The sequence below is a fragment of the Fundulus heteroclitus genome, chromosome 15, assembly GCF_011125445.2.
Source record: "Fundulus heteroclitus isolate FHET01 chromosome 15, MU-UCD_Fhet_4.1, whole genome shotgun sequence".
NCBI lineage: Eukaryota > Metazoa > Chordata > Actinopteri > Cyprinodontiformes > Fundulidae > Fundulus > Fundulus heteroclitus.
Window position 1 is genome coordinate 11,491,126 of NC_046375.1, and position 22,826 is coordinate 11,513,951.

Consider the following 22,826-nt stretch of genomic DNA (forward strand, 5'->3'; position numbering starts at 1 on the left):
TTCTTTAACGGAGAGTATCCAGACTGATCTGCGAGTGAAACCTTGAAAGCTCGCGAGATCCGGATGGTCTCACGAGGCTATCAAACAGTAGCCTACAGTCAAAATTACATTGCAGAACAATAATACAGTATTTCACTAAAAAGAACAAAACTATTGATTTTATTGTAATACAGGGGGGACATTTATAGACCTTTGCTTGGTTATGTTCCCGCTGATAGGGTTGTGTACATTCCTGTGCTTTTCAAATGTTTTGTGTCAAGCGATGCGTAGCTGCCGATGCGTTGAAACCAGACCCGGACAGAGGTTTACAGGCCTTTGTAAATGGCAATCTGTTGAAGTGTTGATGAAATGTAAATGTTGTTTTAAACATGTTTACAGGTGAAAATACTTTAAATATTCCAAACCAAAATAGAATAAACATTTTTATCAGATTTCTGCTGTCTACTTGTGTCTACTTTGCACACGCATGTTGTCTGCTTGTGATTTAACAATAATGCCTGGTGCAGGGTACTGGTATTAGATAGGTAGTAGAAGCTCAGAGAGTAGAGTTGCACCTGAAAGCTCAAGATGCAGGAGATATAACTTGTATATGTCAAAAACACAAAAGACACTGCAAGAAAGCTATGATTTAGGTAAAACAGACATAGTGCATTAAAACATAAGCAGCTGGGCTATGCATATCCCAGGCCGATCTACCATAGCTAATCTGACTGCATGCAAAAGGGAGGCATTGCAAAAAATAAAGATAAAATAAAAAGATATGTGTCCTAAACCCATCAGAACAAGTTAAAAGTGGTTTATAGGTTGCATTTCACATTAAGGTCGTCTGACACGAAACTCACTGGCACCTTAAAAGTAGACTAATGATCCGACAAAATACAATGTCGTGATTGGCTATTTTCTCCTGATCTATTACTCCATCATGTAGCCTATCATAATAGTCTAGTATTATAATAGCTACCATAATAGCTTTTTAAAAAGTACTTATTTAACAGGGACAGTATGTAAATGTGTTAGAATTAGCTACAAAGCTAATAAACTTGTCCCCGGACACGATGTATAAGGCCAACAAATACTAAACGTTCAACCATTTAATAAACAGAAAAGCTCACAAAAAACTTAAAGTTCATACTTTTTGTTTAATATAAAAAGTCTTAAATATACACAAGTCAATAGCCCGGACTCACTCCCTCACTCAACTGAATGAGAAAGCTAGCATTAAATGCAGCATTAAATCTCATATTTGAAGACTACAAAATTTAATTGGGGCAAGGGCAGGGCTTGTAGCTCCAAAGTCAAAACAATAAAAAATGATAATAGCCTATAATAGATCTTTTTATCTGCTTCTGTTTTCCTTTTTTTTTTTTTTTTTTGTCAGTTAATGAGTAAAACAACTACAACATATGTATCATCTAAACTGATTATGAAATCAGTTGGAAGAAAAGTTTGAAGATAATAAATATACAGGCAGAACTGAGAAGGCAGGAAATGCTCCTGCCTTAGACCCCGCCCACATTCAAGGCCGGTTGCGTAGCAACTGTCAAACTTCCACGGGCAGACTGGGAGACGCTAATCAAACGAATCTAATGAAGGCGCTTCAAGTTACTTCTTTTTGATCAAACACGATGTCCAAAACACAGCTAAAGAGAAAGGACCCGTCGTCCAGCAAAACTTCTTTACCTGACCGACACACGGAGTGAGTTTGAGTTAATCCCACGTAATTATAGCGTCCTATTAAATGCACGCGTGTCGCAGCTTTACCGTTGGCTCAGCCACCAGAGCGAGGTGAATGGGGTGTGTCGGTGTTTCAGGGCAGCCAACTCATCCGAGAGCCTCGGCAATGTCGGGAAAAGCAGAGTTTACATCTGGCCTGAGTGGAACGATGCCGAAGTCAGCAAGGAGAAGTGGGACTCGTCTAAAGGATCCGAAGGCAGAAAGCCAAGCAAGAGTCGTAATTGTGTAAATAATCACTGTTTTGATTTTGTTTAAGGAATTGATTTTATTTTCTCTTCTTGTTTCAAATAAACTCCCCTAAATATTAACTTAATAATTAAGTTAATATTTAGGAAGGTATGAAAGGAAATAATATTAAGTTAATATTCTTTCCTTTCATACTTTACTTCTTTTTCTCCTTTTTTATTCTTTGGCCGGTCTTTCCTTCTTGTTGTCATTTTAGGCATCCTTCGGTCCATTCACCTGTCCATTTTATTTTATTTTATTTTTTTCGGTATTTTCTTCTGATGTCTTTTTCACCCTTAAGCTTAATTCCTTGTTTCCTTCCTTTCTTTTTTGTATAATTTGGTGTCCTTTATAGCCTTCCTTCCTTCTTCTGTTTTTGCAGGTTGATCACTTTGTTTTTTTTACTTTTTTTGGAATGATCAGTAAAAGCCTTAACATGTTATTCGAGTTCATTATGAATCTTTGCATTTTACATTTTAAAATGATTCTAAGAACTGTGGAAATATGAATCTGGAGGGAAAAGTGTTGAAACTGTACGTGAAACATGTGCTGGAACCATAGAACAGGGATAATTTAACTTTGTCTTCGTTTCTAACAGTAAATGATGTGTTTCTCAGATACGGTGTTCAGTGTACATTTTAAAATTAGGTTGCATTTGTAGCTATTCTTTGAAGATCCAGAGGGAAAGCCTCCTTTGCCATCAGTCCTGAAGGTGCACGTATGGAGGCGCCCTGCAGAGTTTATTGTTGAGAAGGTAATGATACAATCTCCTTGAGAATTATGCTGTTCTATGTAAAAATGAAACTTCCAATTTCTGTTTGTTTAGAGATAACTGTTAACTTCTGATGACATAAAACCACAGTGTTTTAGGTTCCCAGTTTCATTTATTTAGTGGATATTTTGACTTGTACTGTGCTTTAAATGTTGTCCAGCATGGCAGCATGTCCCACCAAACCATAAAATCTGTCCAACCAAAAGAAAAATAATGATAATTCAAATAGGTAATATTTCTTATAAGCAACATATTTTCTAGTTATATTTTTTGATTACTTGTATTAGTTATAATTTTTGATTACTTGTATCTGTGCAAGGCAAGGCAAATTTATTTATATAGCACAATTCAGTACAGAGACAATGCAAACTGCTTTACAAGATTAAAATCTAGGAACATAAAACAGTATGAAAGCAATAGGGATATAATGTAGAAACAAAAAAAAGATATGATATATAATTTTGCATCATGTGTCAGATTCAGTTGCAAACATAAAAGCATAGATTTAGTGCAAAACTATTCTTATCCCTTAAACCTTGACACATTTTTTTAAAATTAATTTTAATGGGATCTCATATGATAGACAAAAAAAGTGCTGTCTGATTGTAAAGTGGATATACATAATTCGTTTTTCGTAATAGAAGTCTGAAAATTGTGAGCCAATGCTTTAGAGCCTCCTTTGGCTGCTATTAATGTTATTTTTAGTTGTGCTTATATAGAAACTGAAATTCTGACCATTTTTCTCTGTAAAATACCTTTTTAGAGTTAGTCCGGTCAGATGGAGAGTGTCTTCGACGAGCAATCTTCAAGTTTTTCCAAAGTTCTCAATTGGATTGTAGTCTGGGTTTAGACTGGGCTTTTAAAGCAAACAAATATGTGGCGATATAAACCATTCTATTGCAGCTTTGGTTATATCAGTGTTGTTCTGCTGGAAATTGAAACGGGAAGCCAGTAACAGCTGTTCTTCCATCAATGTACTGCATTTAGCCTCATATCAACTCCAACCAACTTCCCCGTCTGTCCTTGGGGAAGAACATCATTCCTACTAGCAGGATGCCATCGCCACCATGTTTGACTGTGGGGCCAATCTGTTCAGAATGATGTGCTTGGTTGCTACCAGACATGGTGGGAGGCTGGCCAGAACATCATTCTCCACAGTTTAGATGTACATGTTTTTTTTTTTTTTAAAGCTGGAAACATGATTTTTCCAACAACGGATTTCATTTTGCCACTTTTTCATGAAGGCCCAGTCTGCTAATCACTGACTACCAATTTTTCACATCTGAGCATTAAATCTTTGCAGGTCCTTCAGATTGAACAGATTTTCCTTTAGAATTAACAGATTAAGTGAGGGTAAACACAGATGTATGCCACAGTTTCCAGATTTATTTTCATCTTTTTAGGTCAGAATTAAAATATTTACCTCCCACTTCTCAATTACCTATCCTCGTGTACCAGTCTAGCACATAAAATCCCAATTGTACATTTTAATTTTTGTGGTTTATACATTCACAAAGAGAAAAAGTTCAAGACATAAATTATTTTGCAAGGCACCGATTTCTTGTTACCTTATTTAGTCTTTTTTATTTTATTTTATTTTTAATCCAGACTTATCTGCATGTTCACTGTAGGATTTATCGGCTAATTCAATACCAACAGTATAATTTACATTACAATATATCTCTAAAGTAAGTATCTCTGTGTCACAATGTGAAATGTATTTAAGCAGATACATTCTCTAGGTGCCTCCAATTAGGTTTAATTGCCTCACTTTAGTTTTTCCCGTTGCTGTATAGAACACTCAATAACTGGAGCTTCCTGTTATTTTGAATCAGGCATTGCCAGGTTACATGCTGCCTTTTCTCTCACGCTGTCAAAACCATTTCAGTAGTTTTATACACAAGGAGCAGGGGCTAATCAGGGGAGCAATCAGCCATACAGACGGAAGCAGGCAGTCTTCTGAAAAAGCAGTGTACATTGCTGAAGATGCACATGATGAAATAAATGGTTTAAAGTCCTTGATAGAAGTTACTTCCAGTGGGAACAACAAAAACTTTCTTCTTCGGCAAAAAACAAACAAACTGTGTTTCTGCATGTGACACAGGCAGACATAAATACAACATTTTTTACATTAATTCAGCCTTAACCATTTCCACTATTAGGTCAGACAGGATTGCCAAAGCTATGTTTGTCACTTTCTTGAAATGCAGCAGTTTACATATACCATGATTACTAAATTCATACTATTTGGGAAAGCCTACATTATTGTCATTGCTTTCTAAGCTTCTGATTAAGTGGTTAACTCACAACATTTAAATTTGTTAGAGGTACATGCCTTCCTTTTTATATGTTATCATAAGAACAAAATTCAATGTATATCCTAAGATGTCAGGGATAAAAATGTGGACCTCCACAAGTCAGGTTGTCTGTAGTTTCAGCTTTCTGAAGGTGCAATGATTCAGTTTGAACAATAGTTGCAAGTATAAACGTAATGGAAATATCTAGTCACCATACTGTCTAAGAAGGAGATGATTTTTGCTGGTGCTGGAGTGCTTTAGAAAATAGATGCAGTTGCAGGGAAAGAAAATTATGTTATATTATTGCAGCATGTTAGGACATCAGCCTGGAAGGTGATGCTTGGATATGAATGGGTCGTCAAAATGGACAATAATCCCAAGAGTACCTCCGAATGGGTTACGAAGTGGCTTAAGGACAACAAAGTCAATGTTTATTTTATTTTTTTTTAGTGACCGTCACAAGGCCCCAATCTCAAGCTCATAGAAATATCTGTGGGCAGACCTGAAAATCTGTGCAGCAGGTTGGCCTACAAACTTTACTCGGTTACGCATTTTCAGTCGGGAGGGAGTCTCAGCAAGCTGTATAGAGAAGCTTTTGGAAGCATAGCCAAAGATGTTTAACCCACTCATACAGTTAATGGGGCTAAAATCTACTAAATTATGAGAAAATTCATGTTGACTTCTGAATTTGAAGATTGCGAAAACAATGTAAAACAAAAAAAAAAATTGAGAGAATTTTCACTAAGAAGTATTTTTTGCAATTCTGACTCCAAACACAAGGAAAGGTTTAGCTTGTTTTTAATATCACAGTAAAAGCAAGGTTGTCTCTTTAATACTGTGTGTAAATATCTGTTCTTAACTATATGTATTAATTTCACTGTTTTGGGGATCAGCTTAATTCCTTACTATCAAGACAATGCTTTTAATTGGTTTTAGGATGTCGCTGTGGTTGAAAACCACATGGACTTCGACTTGGTCTCCCCCAACAATCATTTGTTTGGTTGTGAGGTTAGTTTTTAACATGTTTTACATCTGCATTTTACATTTGTGTTGAACATCATTCAATAAAAATATATTGCATACAGTATGTTGACCGTGATTTTTGACGGTCTTCTTTGCCGTTTCTATCCTAACTCTTCTTAAGCTGATGAGGTGGATCATCAGTGAGATCCATATTGTTTGGACCCTTTACACCCGCGGCTCAACTACACAGCAAGATGGCTGGAGACCATGGGAGCACATCTATTCGCTGTGTGATGTGGTGACAGGTCACGTGCCGCTTTACAACAGCTACGGGAAATATGTGATCAGACTTTACTGGATGGTAAGCCTGTCAAAAAAAACAAACAAACAAACATACATGCATACAGACATTCCTGAAATCAATGCCGATCAGCAGTTAATCACATATGATCAGGGACACAGCTCGTTTGTTTTTGCAGGATTTTCTACTATATTTAGCCAATGAGAAGATGATGAACTTAAAAAGAGGGAGGATGGGATAAGAGAGCCTTATCCTCAGAGCTCAAATCAATCAGTATTACTGCTGCGCCAAAATGGATATAGTTATGTTGCCTGTTGAATAGATAAGGCTTAAGAGGAGTCAGCTGTTTCTCAAGGCTCAAGTGTGATAGCTCCACCTATGTCGCAGTTTCATTATCATATGTGCAACTTTTGAGAATTTTTTTTACCGCAGCTCTAAATTCAAATGCTTTCTCTTTGGAATAAATTAAAGTTGCTCTTCTGTGAGTTGCAGTGCAGATTTCTGAAGTGATGGCCGCTACTACATCACTGTGTCTCTTTTCACTTTCTTTTTTTTTTTTTCTCCACAACAGTTTGGGTCAACAGCAGAGAAAATGGGCAACAGTGGGAAAATGATTTATTGTAACGCTCATTCTTGCTTTGACAAACAAGCATAACACAGTTGTAGGCATCACTTCTCGTGCCAACCATAACATCCCAACAGATGGTTGTTGAGATGCTATTAGGCACCCAGCCCCCACCACCCTTCTTTCCTGTTTCCTTTCAGTTTTCAGGCTGCTTAGCTTTTTTTGTTCAGGTTTCAGTATTGCTTTAATAACTTTATTTTAATTTTTTCTACAGTTCATTTTCTCAAGTTCTATTTAATCTCTTTTTTTTTTTTTTTTGGCTTTTTAAAGTCTCCCTGTACTCACTGTCTTGCACTGTATTTCACCCCACCACGTAAGCGCATCAAGATCCTCTGTGGCAGAAAGATGATGATGGGGAAAGGAAGAACACAACCACCACCACTGTTCTGTTCTATAGATGTTTACAGTGCTTGTTCACACTGGCCTGATAAGGAAATAATGCATAGCACAGACCAATCACATATCTATCACCTAACTGTGCTTGTTTTGTTTACAAACCGTAGCTGGTTAGCAGACAGACATAGTGTGACAAGCTATTACCCCACATAAAATAGAAATAAGTGCTAGGAGATACAATGAGCAAAGCATGAAATCCATGATTAGCAAGTGAAGTAATTCTTGATCAATGACTGAATGGTTTTCTTTTAGTAGAAAAATTAACAGTCCTGTTATGAGTTACTTGTTACCTACTGACTTTTTAAGATTAATGGGAATATTAGGAGCACTGTGTGTTTTTGTTTGATTGTTTTGACTTTACTGTTTGAATGATTACATCCGGTGCAACTTGCTGTTATTGCCTCCACTAAATCTGGTTTATTTCAAATACTGTAAGTCCTTGAGTAGGCAAGGCAATCTTATTTATATAGCACATATCGGCAACAAGAGAAATCATCTAATGAAGTTTCAGTGAACTACAACAGTTCGAATTGAACATTAACATTTAAAGACAACTCTAAACAAAAAGGCTTTTGACCTTGATTTAATGGAACTTTTTTTTTGCAAGCATTGAAAAACTTTTTTAGTAAAGAGACCTTTTTTTTAAAAAAAAATAAATGCTTGCTATATAGAACGTTGGTTTTATAGTGAAATTAAATGGTCACCATTTTATAACTGTTGGGGCTTTACAATTAAAAACACAACTTTTTACAGTTTTTCGGAATGCTTTCAACAGAATCCCTTTAAAATACATACACATAAATACAAAAATGACAATGAATAACTCATATCTTTTGCAGCCTATTAACATAAAAAGCCTAAACAAAAAACATTCTTTCAACCATCATAATTGCAGTTGTTCCCTGCACCTCCTTCTCCATTATTGTCCTCATCATTGTCGCCCTCTGCACCTCATGTTAAGCCATTTACAGCTCCACTCAACCCTTACGTTCCTGATTCCAAATTTTCTAAGAATGTCGAGGATGACTTTCATCCTCCTCCTGTTCCCTAGTTCTCTGACTAGGGTACCCCGGCGAACTCGCCTCACGTTCCTCTTTCTGAGTGTCGTCGTGGGATCCTCCATCTTCCAACGCCTCTGTATAGTGGTCCTTTGAGGATCCCCCAGCTTCCATGCCCCTCTCCCGAGCTCAGTCAAAGGTTCCCCTGGCATCCATGCCGCTCGGTCAAGGGCTCCAGCCAACCCCAGCACTGCTTACCAGGGTTCCTTTGAGGGTTTCAGCAGCCCCATTGCCATTAGTGATTGGTGGATTAAATATAAAAACTATAAACTCCCACTAATTTTGATTTTGTAAACCCGTTAGCCTGCGACATGTACCTTGATGTAAAACTAGATAAAGATTACTACTACCTTATTCAAAGAACTTGGGACATACTGTATATCCTCTAGATTATCAGACCTCAAAGAAAACTAGACATATAACAGAAAAAAATCAATCACCAATATTTACCTTTTAAAAATGTAGTATTCTACTGAATGTATTAATACCTGTTTTCATTTGCTTTTCTATATGTTTCACGCCTCTTGGTTTTTAATAGAGCGGGATAACTAATAAATAACTGCTTTTGTCTCGCCTCTGAGACACATACTGTAGCTCATTCTGTTTCTTTACCTTCAGGGTTCCTGGAGAAAGATAACCGTGGATGATTCCATGCCATTTGATGAGGACAATAATCTGCTTCTCCCTGCCTCCACTTGTCAGTCAGAGCTATGGCCAATGCTGTTGGCTAAAGCTCTAATTAAAGTAGCCTGCACAAGGTGAGTAACTGCTTTCCAACAGAATCACCCTAAGCATCTTATACCTCTTCGGGAAAAGTTTCATTGTAAAATGTAAAGTGTTTGGGGAACATTCTCCACCTTTATTCCAAGAAGATTAATTTGCAGTCTGACTGAAATAAGACCACTGGGAGATATAAAATGGAGCACAGTGTACACACACAAATCCACATAACCAGGCTGACAGTGCATTATGCAGGCTGGTACTGTTGCCCAATTTCTAATAAATCTAATAGATTAATAGTAAAATCCAGCAAATATAACTGAATTATGATAGTGTCGAACTAGGAGTTAAACGTTAGAGACCCTACCCCAGGCTGTGTCTGGCTTGAATTTGGTGACGGACAGTATTTCAAATCAGAGATGGACCATCATGGCGTGTTTAAAGGTGCCTGCTCCTCTATCCATAGAAGGTCAAAACATAAATGTTGGATTAAGGACAGGAAGCAAAGCAGCCTCTCGCATGTTGAAACATTTATAACCCCATAAAGTATGTTGGAACGAAACTCTGCCCGGTTATTTATTGTCGCTTTTTCAGGATAGATATTTTTAGTTTTTTGTCAAGAGCAGACTTTATTCAGCCTAAATCTTTGCTTGTTGGCATTAAGTTTCTTGTGGAAATAAACAAGGTTATTACTAATTGATTTGGATTGTGTTGAAGCCATTGTTGGAATTCTATTTCAAACTTTTAACTACTTCTAAACACTCTTGGCAATTCTTAAGAAAGTGTTAAAATTCCTGAATAAACTTAATGAAATAAATTGATACCATATTCTTGACATTAAGTAACCATTTTGAGAATATCTAAGAAAACAAGCTATCCAAACAATGTAGTTTATCTGATTTCATAAGTTCCCTTTTTTAGTTGTTTTGTCAAAAACACACATTTCTTGAAGTCAGTGTTATGTATTGTTATAATTTTTATCTACCTATGATTACTTCAGTTTAAATAAGGCTTTTAAAAACACTGTTTAAAAAGACACAACCTTGTTTTCTCACTGACAAAAAAACAGTTCTAGGTCATTTAGGATTATCAAAAGGATTGATGTTTCTGAAAAGCTAAAATAATGACATTGATTTATTCACAGTTTACATAAGTTGCTATATCTTTAAAAATTTAGGAAAACCTGGATGATGGTGACGATATTAGCCTTGTAAGCTTTAGTATTATTCACAACTTTCGAATAAAATGACAGTACAGATGTAGATGTGTTTTTAAGATGTATCTAAGACACAGGTTCTCATTTTATGATAATAAATGTAAAAACAAAAATCCACTAAGATGGTACTAACCTTTATAACTCTAGAGATAGAGAGAGAGAAATCCAAAAAGATTTTCTTTTTTAAAAATGGGAAATTTCATCACAATTTTTTTTTAAAGACTTTAGACAGATAAGACCTCCTCAAGTCTGGTTCTTCTTGGGTGCAATTCCCAGAGGCTTGCAGGTGCTACACTTCAGTTTAAACAATCACATACAAGTATTAACAGCATTTAAAATGGCCAACCGTCATACAGAGAGGAGCCTGCTTTGGTGTGAAATGTGTATCCCAACTCCAGCACAAAAGCAAAAGAGCTTGTGAGGATTCTAGCTCAAGTTGGCCAGATAGAGTCATTATCCACAGTGAAATTAGTCCTTTACTCACTTAGGCTGAAAGGCAACTCAGCAAAAAAAGATCCTGTCAAGGCAAAAATAAGTCAGATTACAGTAGACAAGTACCATGAGGTACAAAGACCTTAACTTTTGGCGACGTGTTCTGATGGCTGATAAAACGCCAAAATGGAAGTGTTTGACCATGATAATTGTGTTTCAATGAAAAAGGGGAACTCTCAACCATGAGCACACCATCACAACCGTAAGGTACGATGGTGGCAGCATCATGTTGTGTGGATGTTTTGCAGCAGACCGGTACTGGTTCACTTCAAAGAATGGATGGCATCATGAGGAAAGACATTAGGCATTCCACCAAATGAGTGACAAAGTGGCTTCAAGACAGCAAAGTCTGTGTTTTAAGTGGCCAATAGGAAGACCCTACCTCAGTCTCAGAAGATTTTATTGGTTCTGTCAGAAAAAATTGACAAATTTTAAATGCCAAAATTTAAAGGAGCATTGCACAAGTTTCAAGGTATTTTTTTTTTCTTTTCCATGCATGCCCTTAGAGCTACCCTAAGTATAAAATGAGTTTTCCTCCATTTACAGTGGTTGCCTCAGGGCTTAATGAGAGAGTGATTCGGGTCGTTTTCTCTGGGTGGGTGTGAAATACTGCATGCTCTCGTTCACCTGGCTACTTTGTTGAGTATCCACCGCCATTGACGCATTAGCGAAAAAACACGGGCAAACTTTAATATCTATAACTTTCTCTGAACAAAAGACCTTTGCAGCTGCAGCAGCAGATGTTTTTCCTCTTCTTCCATATGCGTGCACAACACTGATGTCTTTCATTTCCACTTGTCACCAGAGAGGCATACTTCTGTAAAAACTCATTTGGAAAATTCATTTAGAAAATAGAAATAATTTCTGTAATCCAAACTAACCTGAAACTTTCATCTGATTGTCAGACTGCGAGGGGGGTCTCAGTTGTATGCTAAGGAATTAAGTTACTAAACCAACTATATTCTTGTGAACTAAACTGATTGCACTCCATTCGCATGCTACTGTTTGCATAATTTTAGCCAGTTTCCTTTTTTTCTATTCCAGTCCAGCTTCCAGGATTGGCAGGGAGATGGGTGAATTCACCTTTATCCACACCCTCACTGGCTGGTTGCCAGTAATAAGTCCTATAATGTAAGATTTTTACTGATTGATTGTTTGTTATGAATAGTGGTCTTTGATAATGGTGTAGCTTATGTGCTGCGCAGAATGTAAAACTAAATATACTAAAAGGACCCAGAAATCTAGAACTAGCTATGAAAAGCAACTAACTGTTGGATGGGATTTTTGATTTGGTTTTGATTTTGGTTGAAATGCATCTGTCAGTGTAAAGAGATAAAACCCAGCAAACTAAATCTATTCTAAATAACTGCATTTACTTTTTCCATTTCTAAATTAGCGGCTTTTACACAGTGAGCCTTATTGCCTACACTAATGCTATTCTCTTTTCACACCCTCAGGCCGGGGTACTCAAGACAAATATGGGATTTCCTTCAAGACACCATTCCTAATTTTAAACACGAGGATGAGAATTTGACAGGGATGAAGGCTGCCATTGAAGATCCAGCTGAAGGGACCGATTCCCATCCAAATGACAATAAGAGTCTGCTGCTGGAGACGGATAACAGCAAAGGTCCAGATTGTTCTATAATTAGACTCATTCACTGTCACAGAAAGACAGTTGTGAACAGATAAACGCCTACATCATAAATCTAAACTTTTAAATGAGTCAGTCACTCAACCATCCAACATCTAACTATATGCATGTGTTATTTTATTATTTTTATATTTTCTTCTTTGGCATCTATAATGACAAACATTAATAATATTCTTCTGTTAAACACCTTAAAATATGTTTTTAACCTTTACAACATTTGCGTGAAACAACACACATTCCTAGATTACAGTTTTTATTCTCTCATTAGATTTAATTACTTAATTATTCTGGCCCATTAGCTCTGCTGGTCTTTCTGTGTCAAGCATGGCTTCCTGTTTAATGTGTTATGGAGTGCATGTATGCATGTATTTTGGACCATAAATAAACCAGCAGAGGGAGCAGTAGTAGGCTGAATAGTCTGGTCCTCCTCCAGGGCAAGAGAGCCTCCCAAGTCAAGTGTGGTTATTTGTCTGATTCAGGTAGGAATGAATCATCCTCAGAGGTGAGCATGTCACTGAATCTGAAGATAATTTGGAAAGCCTCCATTGTTCAACCCACTTAGCTGATTATAGAATAGAACTCAGCAGAGTTTTTTTTTTATATCCTCTGACAGCTTGTCATTTTCAACTGCCAATTAATTTAAACCTGTTAATTTCCATATTCTAACTGGATCTTTCTGACTTTTTTTTTTATCATCCTCTCAAATCTACACTCATATGTACATAGCCTAACCAAAATATGTTTGTTACCTAAAATCTGACCAGACCGGTTTGTAATACTTAGCAAACTGCAAACAGTACTTCTGATGGGTGTCTTTTAGTGATCACCATCTTCTTGTCACTCTCCCCAAAAGAAGAGATTTGGTAAGTGCATAAATGACAGCCATCCTGTCGACAGATTCTCCCACTGAGCTGTGCAGCTCTGCAGCTCCAACCAACTTAGGGAAAAATTAATATAAAGTTAAATTCTTTAGGGTACTATTAAGGGAGTGTTATTTATTTCCAAATTTCATTCTTTTTTTTTTCAATCAAGTTTTTCTGTTTTCAGGTTGTTTTCCAAAGCAAACACTTCAGTTCTACAAAGAATTTCTATGATCATGTGGTTAATTAATACAATTTTAACAGTTCAGTAGAAAAACAAACCACATTTATTAGGATTCAGTTAAAAAAAATGGTTTTGTAAAGCTCCTAAAAATCCTCTTGTCAATTATCAATAATCCATCCATCCATTGTCTATACCCACTTATCTGTGTATGGTTGTGGAGGAGCTGGTGCCCATTTCCAACGGTCACTGGCAACCTGTCTAGGGTGTACCCTGCCTCTCACCCAGTCCATTACAAGGCGGCATAGAAACACACAAGACAAACAAATAAAATGTGGATTTCCAAGTTTGTTCTCTAACAAACCTCTGAAGCATCCACTTAAAAGCTGTGTTTATGATATTATTAATATAGGCACTGATACTTGATTAGTTAAAGAGCTGTTTACTGAAAGTTACTTGGTTGCACTGTATCTTAAGGGGTATCATTGTAAAAGGGGCAAATTGAAAATGTGCACCTTAATTTCTCCTCACTTTTCATATTTTTACTTGTTAGTAAAGTAAAACCTTTCCATTTATAAACTATGTTCTGTTGATCTATCAAATGAAATTCCAATAGTGAGGTCTTTGATTGTAATGTGACAACAGATGAAAAGGTTCATGGGGTATATGTACTTTTGCAAGGTACTAAAACAATTCAACTCTTGGAGGTTAACATCATGCAAAGCTTGCTTATTGTAGAGGGGGCTGAGTGTTTCGGTCGCTTCACAATCAACATTAAAAAGGCTTTCTCTGTTAGTGCTATTGATGTTCACTGCCACATTAAGATGGAAAAATAAATATTTAGGCATGAAAATTGCAAAACTTTAAAATTTTGGATGCGTTACCTTTTTATCTTAGCCTATCGATCTTCTGTTTTCTCCTTCCTGTAGGCAGTCCAATTGTTGCTGTTTTTTAAGTCTCTCTTGACTCATGTACCTCCACGTAGGAAAATGTCCTGATTCACTAACCAAGGCTTTGTTTTGCCTATTTATGTCTGTATTTTTTTCAGATGCCCTAAAAGTGGCAGTATGTGCCAGCTTCTACCCTTTTCTACACCAAAAATCCTTTGGCCTTGTTCAAACGGTATTTATTTGTCCAGTGTACTTCTGTTGTTGCCGGTAACTTCGGCCCATTCTTTTCAATGAGAACGTGTTGTTTAATCGCTCTGTGTACAAATTGGGAACGAGGACATTTAAATGCATCTATTTTTGTTTATTATATTATGTGCACAATAGAATACATAAAGATTAGTTTATAAATACTGCTTAGACTGTGAATCGTATATTATTGATATTGCTTCCAAGGCTACCTAAACAACCCCCACAGCCACCCCTTTTTGGGGTTGGTTTGGATGGGTTTTTCCTCCCAATAAAATAATTTAAAAACTGTTTGGAATTTACTCAGGTTATCTTCTGTATGTGTGTGTGTGTGTATATGTATATATATATATATATATATATATATATATATATATATATATATATATATATATATATATATATATATATATATATATAAATCTGAAACACTTAAGTGTGAGGAAGGAAGGATAAGAAGAAATGTGTATGGGGCAAATACTTTTTTGTACTGTATAAACATATGTATCTCTCACCTTTGCATAACATTTCACATATTTTTATTTCTGTGCAACTGACATGTGATTATCCAGGGAAATTCCTCAGAGCTTTTACGTCATTATGGCTTGTCCATGCTGCACAGCCATGTTGTTCTGTTGACCAGAACACGTGCGTGTCAACTGGACCCTCCCCCCAAACCTCCAACGGTGCCCCGCTGGAAACTCATCCGTCCGATCAAGAAGATATTGATGTCTTCTGAGCCACAATGTAAGAAAAAGAGAGAAAACCCTAAATGAGCTGATATCAATAGGATGGCAAAAAGGGGAAATTGGAGTAGGATGCATAGGAGTATATCAAACAAATGGGAAAGTACAGGCAATGTCACAGCATGAGTGTCATAAATACATAATATATCAGGAACAAAAGTGAATGTCAACACATGGAATTTACAGCAAACAAGACATAGGGCAACCATGATAATGTGCTAATACACAATAATGAGTAGTACTGGGACATAATTTCACTTTTCAGAATAGCTTTTTATCCAACATTTGCTGACCACTGAAAAATGCAGCAGAAAATGTAGGATCTGAGTCTGATCAAGCAATGTTGGCATGATGTGTTGAAGGTTTATGTTTTGTTTTTTTGTTTGTGTTTGTTTGTAGACCACCCTTTGCCAAAACCAGAGCAATTCATCGAGCTTGCCAGCCCTTTTCTTTCTCACAGTGTCATAAGCAGCGGAGGCTGCATCCCAGATTTGTATGTTCTTTGAAACTCTCAAAAGTTAAAATTAGGTTAAATTTTTCTTTTTTCTGCAAGATGGTATTGTCTTTTATCTTAGCCTTTCACTTGTGCCCAATGAGCAAGAATAATTGATTCCATACCTGGGTCTATGCAAACAATCATGCTAAGAATTTTCATTTGTAATATCTGTCCTTTGATGACACATGGCAATGTAACATCACTAATTCAGAAGCGTAAGATACAAAAAAAAAAAAAATCAGCTTTTGGTTCATATTTCCCAGTAATATTAATACTATTATCCTTCTGTAAGTAACTGTTTTATGTATGTCTATGGGCAAAATAAATTCCAGATCAAGGAAGGTTAATGGCAGAAACGCTGCTCTGTTGTTGGGTATACAGCTTAACATTCATAACTCTTTGCTTGGCAAAAGGATTTGTACTGTAATGATTATCTGTCTTTGTGTGGCAGAGAGGCCAAGCAGAGCCCTCTAAGGAAGCGTCTCCAAGGATCCCCTTTGATGTCGATTTCGGAGACAGAGGAGACAGGGAGCCTTGAGCCTGATGAAGCTGAACCAAACAGCACGGGCGAGCTGAAGGTACACAGAATCTCTGCCTGCACATGCGTGCTTTTGGATATATTCATTTTGTATGAGTGGATTTAACACGTGAAACATGTTATGGAAAACTGATGGCTTAAACGGCTTTAAGTATTTTTGAGAAATCTACATTTTGTAGCCTTTTCTTACTGTTTTTTTTCATTGTTTCAGTCTTGTGCCCTTACACCTCCTTAGACCCATTATGCATGTGGCTGAGGGCTGATCAGTAGAGCTGTGTGTGTCAGTGACAGCATGGCTGCCATCCCCCATCCTCAAAGTCACTTCTGTTATCTCCCAGTCAGGCCACTACTGACCAGAGGCACATTTAGATTAAAGAGAGATCCAGCTCAGAAAGGGAAATACCAGAGGCTAGCATTCAGAGCAGGAGACGCACAGATGCTAAGATGAAGGCAGAAGCAAAGATGGCAAGGAGCACGGAGGGGACAACTACCGTGCGATAGAACAAGAAATGCAGATGGACTAAAATGGATAGAAAATGATAGTTTGACGGGTGAGGTGAAAGCCGAGAAAGAAAGGAATCTGTGTTGTGTGGTGAACAAGCCACATGGGTTTCATACAGGGAGAGGTCTTGTACTATGCTGATGAAAAAAAGGGAGTGCAATTAGATGGTGAGCCATCAGTGTCTACGTCTCTCGGGGTTTTCATTATTACACTTCACTCCTAGCATACATAAGAGAAAATAGTGTTCACATGAATCGCCCTCTTGTGTAACTGTGAGCAGTTATAGTGTGGATAGGTTAGGACAGTGCTGGCATGCTAATTGGATTTGTGGGCACAGACTTCTCAGATCGGTTTGCATGTGTCATACATGTGACACTTTTCGTGTCGAGCACATGGTGGGTCACATGCTGAGACTGATTCAAGCAAGAAGAGTTTCTTGCTGCATTTTCCCCCTCCTGCTGTTTATGCTAACCCTGACCAATAGCATCGAGCTCTGTTGCTGACACCAGGATAAAGGGAGGTACTGTCACATGACATCATTAAAACCCACACTGGCATACTCCCTCTGCTGGAGTAGAGTCTAAACTATTAGAGCTTGCTGCTTTTACTTTTGAAATGCTTTGATGGTCCACAAACCTTCAGTTTGTCATTTAATTCCCTGTTTTCTTTAGTGTCATAACCGACATCTTGAATTTCCAGTCTGTGTCCCATCTCCCATCACCGATAGGTAGTCTCATGTGTGGGTGCAGAAAGCTTGACTTAAAGTTTTATAAACTTTTGCCAACATACAGAAAGACATATTGACATTTCTGTTGCAGCAAAGGTCTTTTACAGCGGTACAGAGGAGGTCAAGTGTGCCTCCCGATCACAATGCCTCTTTCCGTCTGTCTGCGTCTCTGGGTACTTATTTGAATAAGTGGTGACTCACATGCAGCAACAGACACACTCTCTGCCTGTCTGTGAGTCAGAGAGTCTTGGCAAGGGCTACTTTGAAGCTAAACAATACAGAATGATTATTTTTCAGAGCTGAGTAAACCCTTGGACGTCCACCAGATTGGTTCCTCAAGGGAATGGTTTTTTGACAAATACTTCAAATGAAGGGAGGAAGGTTTAGATCACAGACATGTGCACATCTTCTTTCACTTGGCTTTTCTGAAACAATCATTTTGTTTAAATACCCTTAACCTATCTTACTTTTTAAGAGCCACTTCACAAGCAAGTTCATTCTATAGCACTGCAGATGCAAGATAAATTTATAAATTTTTAATACAAAAACTCCTTGAAGTTACTTACATTTCATCATTTACAATCTGAAAGTCTTATATCCTTCTGGATTTAATGTGAAAGACAAACAAAAAGTTACGCATAACTAATGGAAAGTGAAATGATTCAGGGTTGTATTTTTTTTTTTGCAAAAAAAAAAATATTTTCAGTATCTGTGTTTGGCGGCATTTACTCTGATTTCCCAAATTAAAACAAAGCACAGTCAATTGCATTCATAGGTCAGGCCTTTTCTCAGGCAAACGGAGAAGTGAGTAGAGAAGCCAGCAAAGTTCACAATAACTCTGGAGGATCTGCAGAGACCCATTCAGTTTTCGACATGACAACTATTAGTTGTGTAGTCCACACATTGAATCTTTATGGGAAAAGGGCATTAGCAAAACTACTGTTAAAAGAAAGCCATAAGAAGTCCTGTTTAGTTTTCCACAGCCATGTAGGGTACACAGCAAACGTATGGAAGAAGGAGCTCTGGTCAGATAAGCCTAAAATGGAACTTCCTGGCTACATGCAGTCTGCTGTTTCTGGTGGAATACAGCAGGTCATTGAAAACACTGTCCTGACCTTGAAGTATGGCAGTGGCAGCATAATTCTGTGGAGGTTGTTCTCTACAACAGGGACAGTGATAATAGTTCCAGTTGATGAGCCCTGATGAGCTAACTAATTAATTCCCAGCAGGAAGACAACCTTAAACATACAAACAGGGGTACAATGAATGGTTAGGGTCAAAGCACATTATGTCATATAGTACAACATTAGGTCATACCATACCAGAATCCAATTGAGAATCTGTGGAAAGTTTTGAAGATTACTGATCATACTGTCTCCATCCAATCTGACTAATCTTAAATAATCTTAAATAATTATTTTTTAAACAAAAATGGTAAAAATGGTTCAGTCTTTAGATGTAATATGGAAAGGAGCTAAATATAAAATAGACATTGATGAATATGATTAAAGTATTTCATCGCTTGCACTTCTGGACCAAACTGGTTCAAATATATCCTAATGTGGATCCCACTGGTGCTCCCTGCCTCCAAGTTCCTATCCCCCTGGTTCTTCTGTTTTGGTCATGCCCGGACTTGGAGACACACTGGTCAGAGGTTTTCATTACATTTTCCTACATTTTTAAAGGGAAGATCGACCCACTTTCTATGTTTCAGGGTGGTACATATTAATGGCAGAATCTTATAGAGCCAAAACCAATTAATTGCATTTTCTATATAATTAGCTCGTCGACTACTTCTCACTGACTGGAAATCTCCCTCGCCTCCAAAATACTCAGGTTGGGTGAGCAACCCTGTGTCTTTCTTCCAGCTTGAGAGAGTTTGAGTTCAAAGTACAGTTCAGAATTCAAATGAAAAGTTTCAAAAGGTATAGGGACCTTTGTTGGTTTCATGCAAACTATGTGGATGTAATGAGTCCTTATCTCTTCCAACTAAAGAAACCAACATTTTTAATCAAAGGTTTATTCAGATTTAATCCTTTAACCTTAACAGCATTAATTTCCTCACTTTCTTAAAGGAAAAACACCTCAAGGAACAGCAGCCAACACTATTTAGCTGTAGACTGAGAGGACAAGGAGGGGAGACATAAGGGAAAAATGGCTGAAAAAAGTGATATTTTAGGTTTATAATTCTGACTCATTAGCTCTATATCTTAGAGGTTGGGTAGACAGGCAGGGAACCAGAGCCACTGCGTGAATCACCTCTTAAAGGAATAAGAAACTACACAACACAACAACTCCTCCTTTGTCACTTGCATTCAAAGTAAATTAGAGCTGGTATTCCCTGGTGGTGTTTTTAGTAGGGGGCGGAGCAGCCCCTGTCACATTAAACTGTGTCTCTGTGTCGGGTGAGAATGGCACAACACCACAGCTGGCGTGGAATAACTAGAGGGTAGAAGCATATCTCTCGCAGTGGTACTCTGTCAGCATCCCACAGTTCATGCCTCTCTCACTTTTTCCTTTTTTTTTTCTCTCTCTCTGCTATTATCCCTGTAGGTTACAGCAGAGGACAAGATAAAGGACAATGATCACATCTCCAATGGTAAAAGCTCTTTCCATGCTGGATTTTCACTACTTAAAAGGAATATCGGTATTGGAAAATGACCTAAGAAGTCAAATATTTGATGAGAAACATTAAAGATGATCTTTAATTATACCTTATCTGAAGTCATTATAATTGGTATAGTTTAAAGTATCAGCGCAGTTTAGCACAGTTGCTGAGATTAGTAATATTTGCATCAGCCTTTCTTTCCCTCTGTGGGCGAAACGAACATTTCAAGAAAATCGGACTGAAATTTTGACATCAAACCGATTCTCTGCCTCCTCTGTGCCCCCTTTTAGTTGCTTAGTAACACCTGCAGTTTGAGTTAGCAGACCACCATTGCTCAGCAGCAGAGATGCTTGCCCTCGCCGCCTCATCTTACTGATCAGAATCTCCCTTCAAGTAGAGCTCGGGGGTAGACTGTGTGCCTGTGTTTTTTGGAGCTGGGGCTTGTATGTGTGCATATGTCTGTGACTTTGCACAGGATGCACAGCGATAGTAGGAGTTTGAGTGGGTGTATGGATGTGCATGTGTGCTTACATTGTGCCATTACGTGGGAGTTTGGCCAGTTCAACTCCCTGTAATGATTTGAGTCTAGGATAACTTGCTATGAGTCACACACATTTACTTACATGGAGTTTATTGAGACTGGAGATTTCACTGTTATATAAAAAGTGCCAATCACTTCAGTCATTCACTATTTTGTTTAGCATAAAAATATTTAAAACACAATCCTAGGCAATGGTGTGCTTTAACTAACATTCCAGTAGTCGTGATGAATTATTTTTACCGGCCTATTTGCAATTTATTTCCTTCTAGATCAGCCAACATCTGCAACTGAAAAGCCTGCAGCTACGGATGGCAGGCCTCTACTAAAGACCTGGGTGGACATTGATGACTTTGCAAAATGTTTTCAGTGAGCCACAAATGCAAATAAAAGCAAGATATATGACTGTGTACTAGGTGATGGTCGAATGGGACAAAAATAAGCATCCCTTTGTCCTTCTTTTCAGAACTCTGTTGGTCTTTCATAAACCCCAGATGTACACTAATCATATCCAGAGATCACATTTTAAGGTACAAAATGCATCTCAAAATAAGTAATTTAACATATAAGAGCTTTACATTTTTTCCTAACATTATTTCATATGCTAATGCTTTGAATGTTAAAATGATTATTGCCATAACTGTAGTTTGTTTCTTTTATCATCAGAGCACTGTCCTGCCAAAAGATATGGGAGGTATCGGCTGCTCTGGATCATCCTATCATCTTTCCAATAGATCTGTGGATGTAGCAAGTGCTGAGGTACATACGCAAATGCTTGATACCACCGATGGTGTTCTGGAAAATTATTTAAGAGGTTTAAATCACCAAATGCATTTTAATAATAGACAAATACAATCAGAGTATTTGTCTATTATTAAATAGACAAATACTCTATTTAATAATAGAGTGTTTCAATTCAGCCTCCATTGTGGCTGAATTGAAACACTTATGCAAAGACAAGTGGGCCAATATTCCTCCACAGGGATCAAACACGCTCGTTGTCAGTTACTTTTTTTTACATAGTTTGGATAGCTTGTTTTTCTTAATAAATAAAATTGTCATTTGTAAAGTGCATGTTATTTTTACTCAGGTTATCTTCGGTCGATAAAAAATAAATGAATGATCTGAGACATGTCTCAAAATAAAACAATTAGCTGAAATATTTAAAGATGCAAATACTTTCTATAGTACACAGTACTCTACATGTATAACTACAGTGAGAAAATATTTAATTTTCATTTCCTATTTTTCCTCTGTTTCTACTACTGAATTGTTACCTTAATCATTTGTTTCCTCCACAAACTCCTCTCTGTGCTTGTTACGTTCATCTTTCAGTTTCGAATTGTTATCTAAGAACAGTTTGGACTTGTGTGTGTTTCTTGGCAGTGTTCGGAGGTGAGAGGGACTTACTATCTTTTTGTCGACTCCCTGCAACCTTCCCAGATTCTCATCAGTTTGTCTGCCCTTCTTCTCTGGGGGGACATGGGTGAGGAGAGTAAGGCATTTTCTGAACACACACTGAATAATTTTCTGTGCAGTTTCTGTAAGAAGCTTAACTTTTCAGTAATAGTCATTTCTAGCATTATATATTTACAGTATAAGACACTGTTACTATACCTGAATATGCATAAAATAATAATGTTTGCACTTAACTACTTTATGAATTTGTAACTGAGATTTACAGTAAATTGTGCAACCAATTTATTTTTATTCCTTCTCATTTCAGCAGCTCCTATAGAGAAACAGTTGCCTGGAGTACACAGATCTGCAGGGCTGCTTATTCAACCTCACTCCTGGACAAGCTTGCAGTCTCAGCTTCCAATTCTCACCATCAAGACCACCTACTCAAAGGCAGCTATGCTTAGCTTACCAGCAGGGTAGGACTTAATTGTTATTTAAACTGCACTGATGAATATAAAAGCTTCAGCGAGTTTCTAGACTGTATCAGTTATCAAGTACTTGATGTACTATACGATAGTACTTAAAAATTGCACAAAAAATTACACATCCAAGCAAAATATATATTTTCTATAATAAACGC

The 22,826-nt window shown here is 37.3% G+C and overlaps 1 protein-coding gene across 4 annotated transcripts in view; it reads left to right on the forward strand.

Moving 5' to 3' along the window:
* The first annotated feature begins 1,517 nt into the window (after positions 1 to 1,517).
* The window catches only part of adgb (androglobin), a 46,080-nt gene continuing 24,771 nt past the window's right edge, over positions 1,518 to 22,826 (forward strand). For 2 of the 4 annotated variants that reach the window (XM_036147387.1, XM_036147389.1), the window contains exons 1-18: positions 1,518 to 1,696; positions 1,812 to 1,959; positions 2,621 to 2,713; positions 5,965 to 6,036; positions 6,173 to 6,352; positions 8,990 to 9,129; positions 11,844 to 11,930; positions 12,257 to 12,429; positions 14,543 to 14,616; positions 15,203 to 15,377; positions 15,776 to 15,869; positions 16,324 to 16,450; positions 20,193 to 20,238; positions 21,058 to 21,154; positions 21,252 to 21,315; positions 21,452 to 21,544; positions 22,172 to 22,280; positions 22,512 to 22,662. In XM_036147387.1, the coding sequence (XP_036003280.1) occupies positions 1,626 to 1,696; positions 1,812 to 1,959; positions 2,621 to 2,713; positions 5,965 to 6,036; positions 6,173 to 6,352; positions 8,990 to 9,129; positions 11,844 to 11,930; positions 12,257 to 12,429; positions 14,543 to 14,616; positions 15,203 to 15,377; positions 15,776 to 15,869; positions 16,324 to 16,450; positions 20,193 to 20,238; positions 21,058 to 21,154; positions 21,252 to 21,315; positions 21,452 to 21,544; positions 22,172 to 22,280; positions 22,512 to 22,662 (1,994 nt within the window). In that variant the 5' untranslated portion in view covers positions 1,518 to 1,625. The remainder of the gene's footprint in view (positions 1,697 to 1,811; positions 1,960 to 2,620; positions 2,714 to 5,964; positions 6,037 to 6,172; positions 6,353 to 8,989; positions 9,130 to 11,843; positions 11,931 to 12,256; positions 12,430 to 14,542; positions 14,617 to 15,202; positions 15,378 to 15,775; positions 15,870 to 16,323; positions 16,451 to 20,192; positions 20,239 to 21,057; positions 21,155 to 21,251; positions 21,316 to 21,451; positions 21,545 to 22,171; positions 22,281 to 22,511; positions 22,663 to 22,826) is intronic. The other 2 variants (XM_036147388.1, XM_036147390.1) reach the window with 2 other exon arrangements.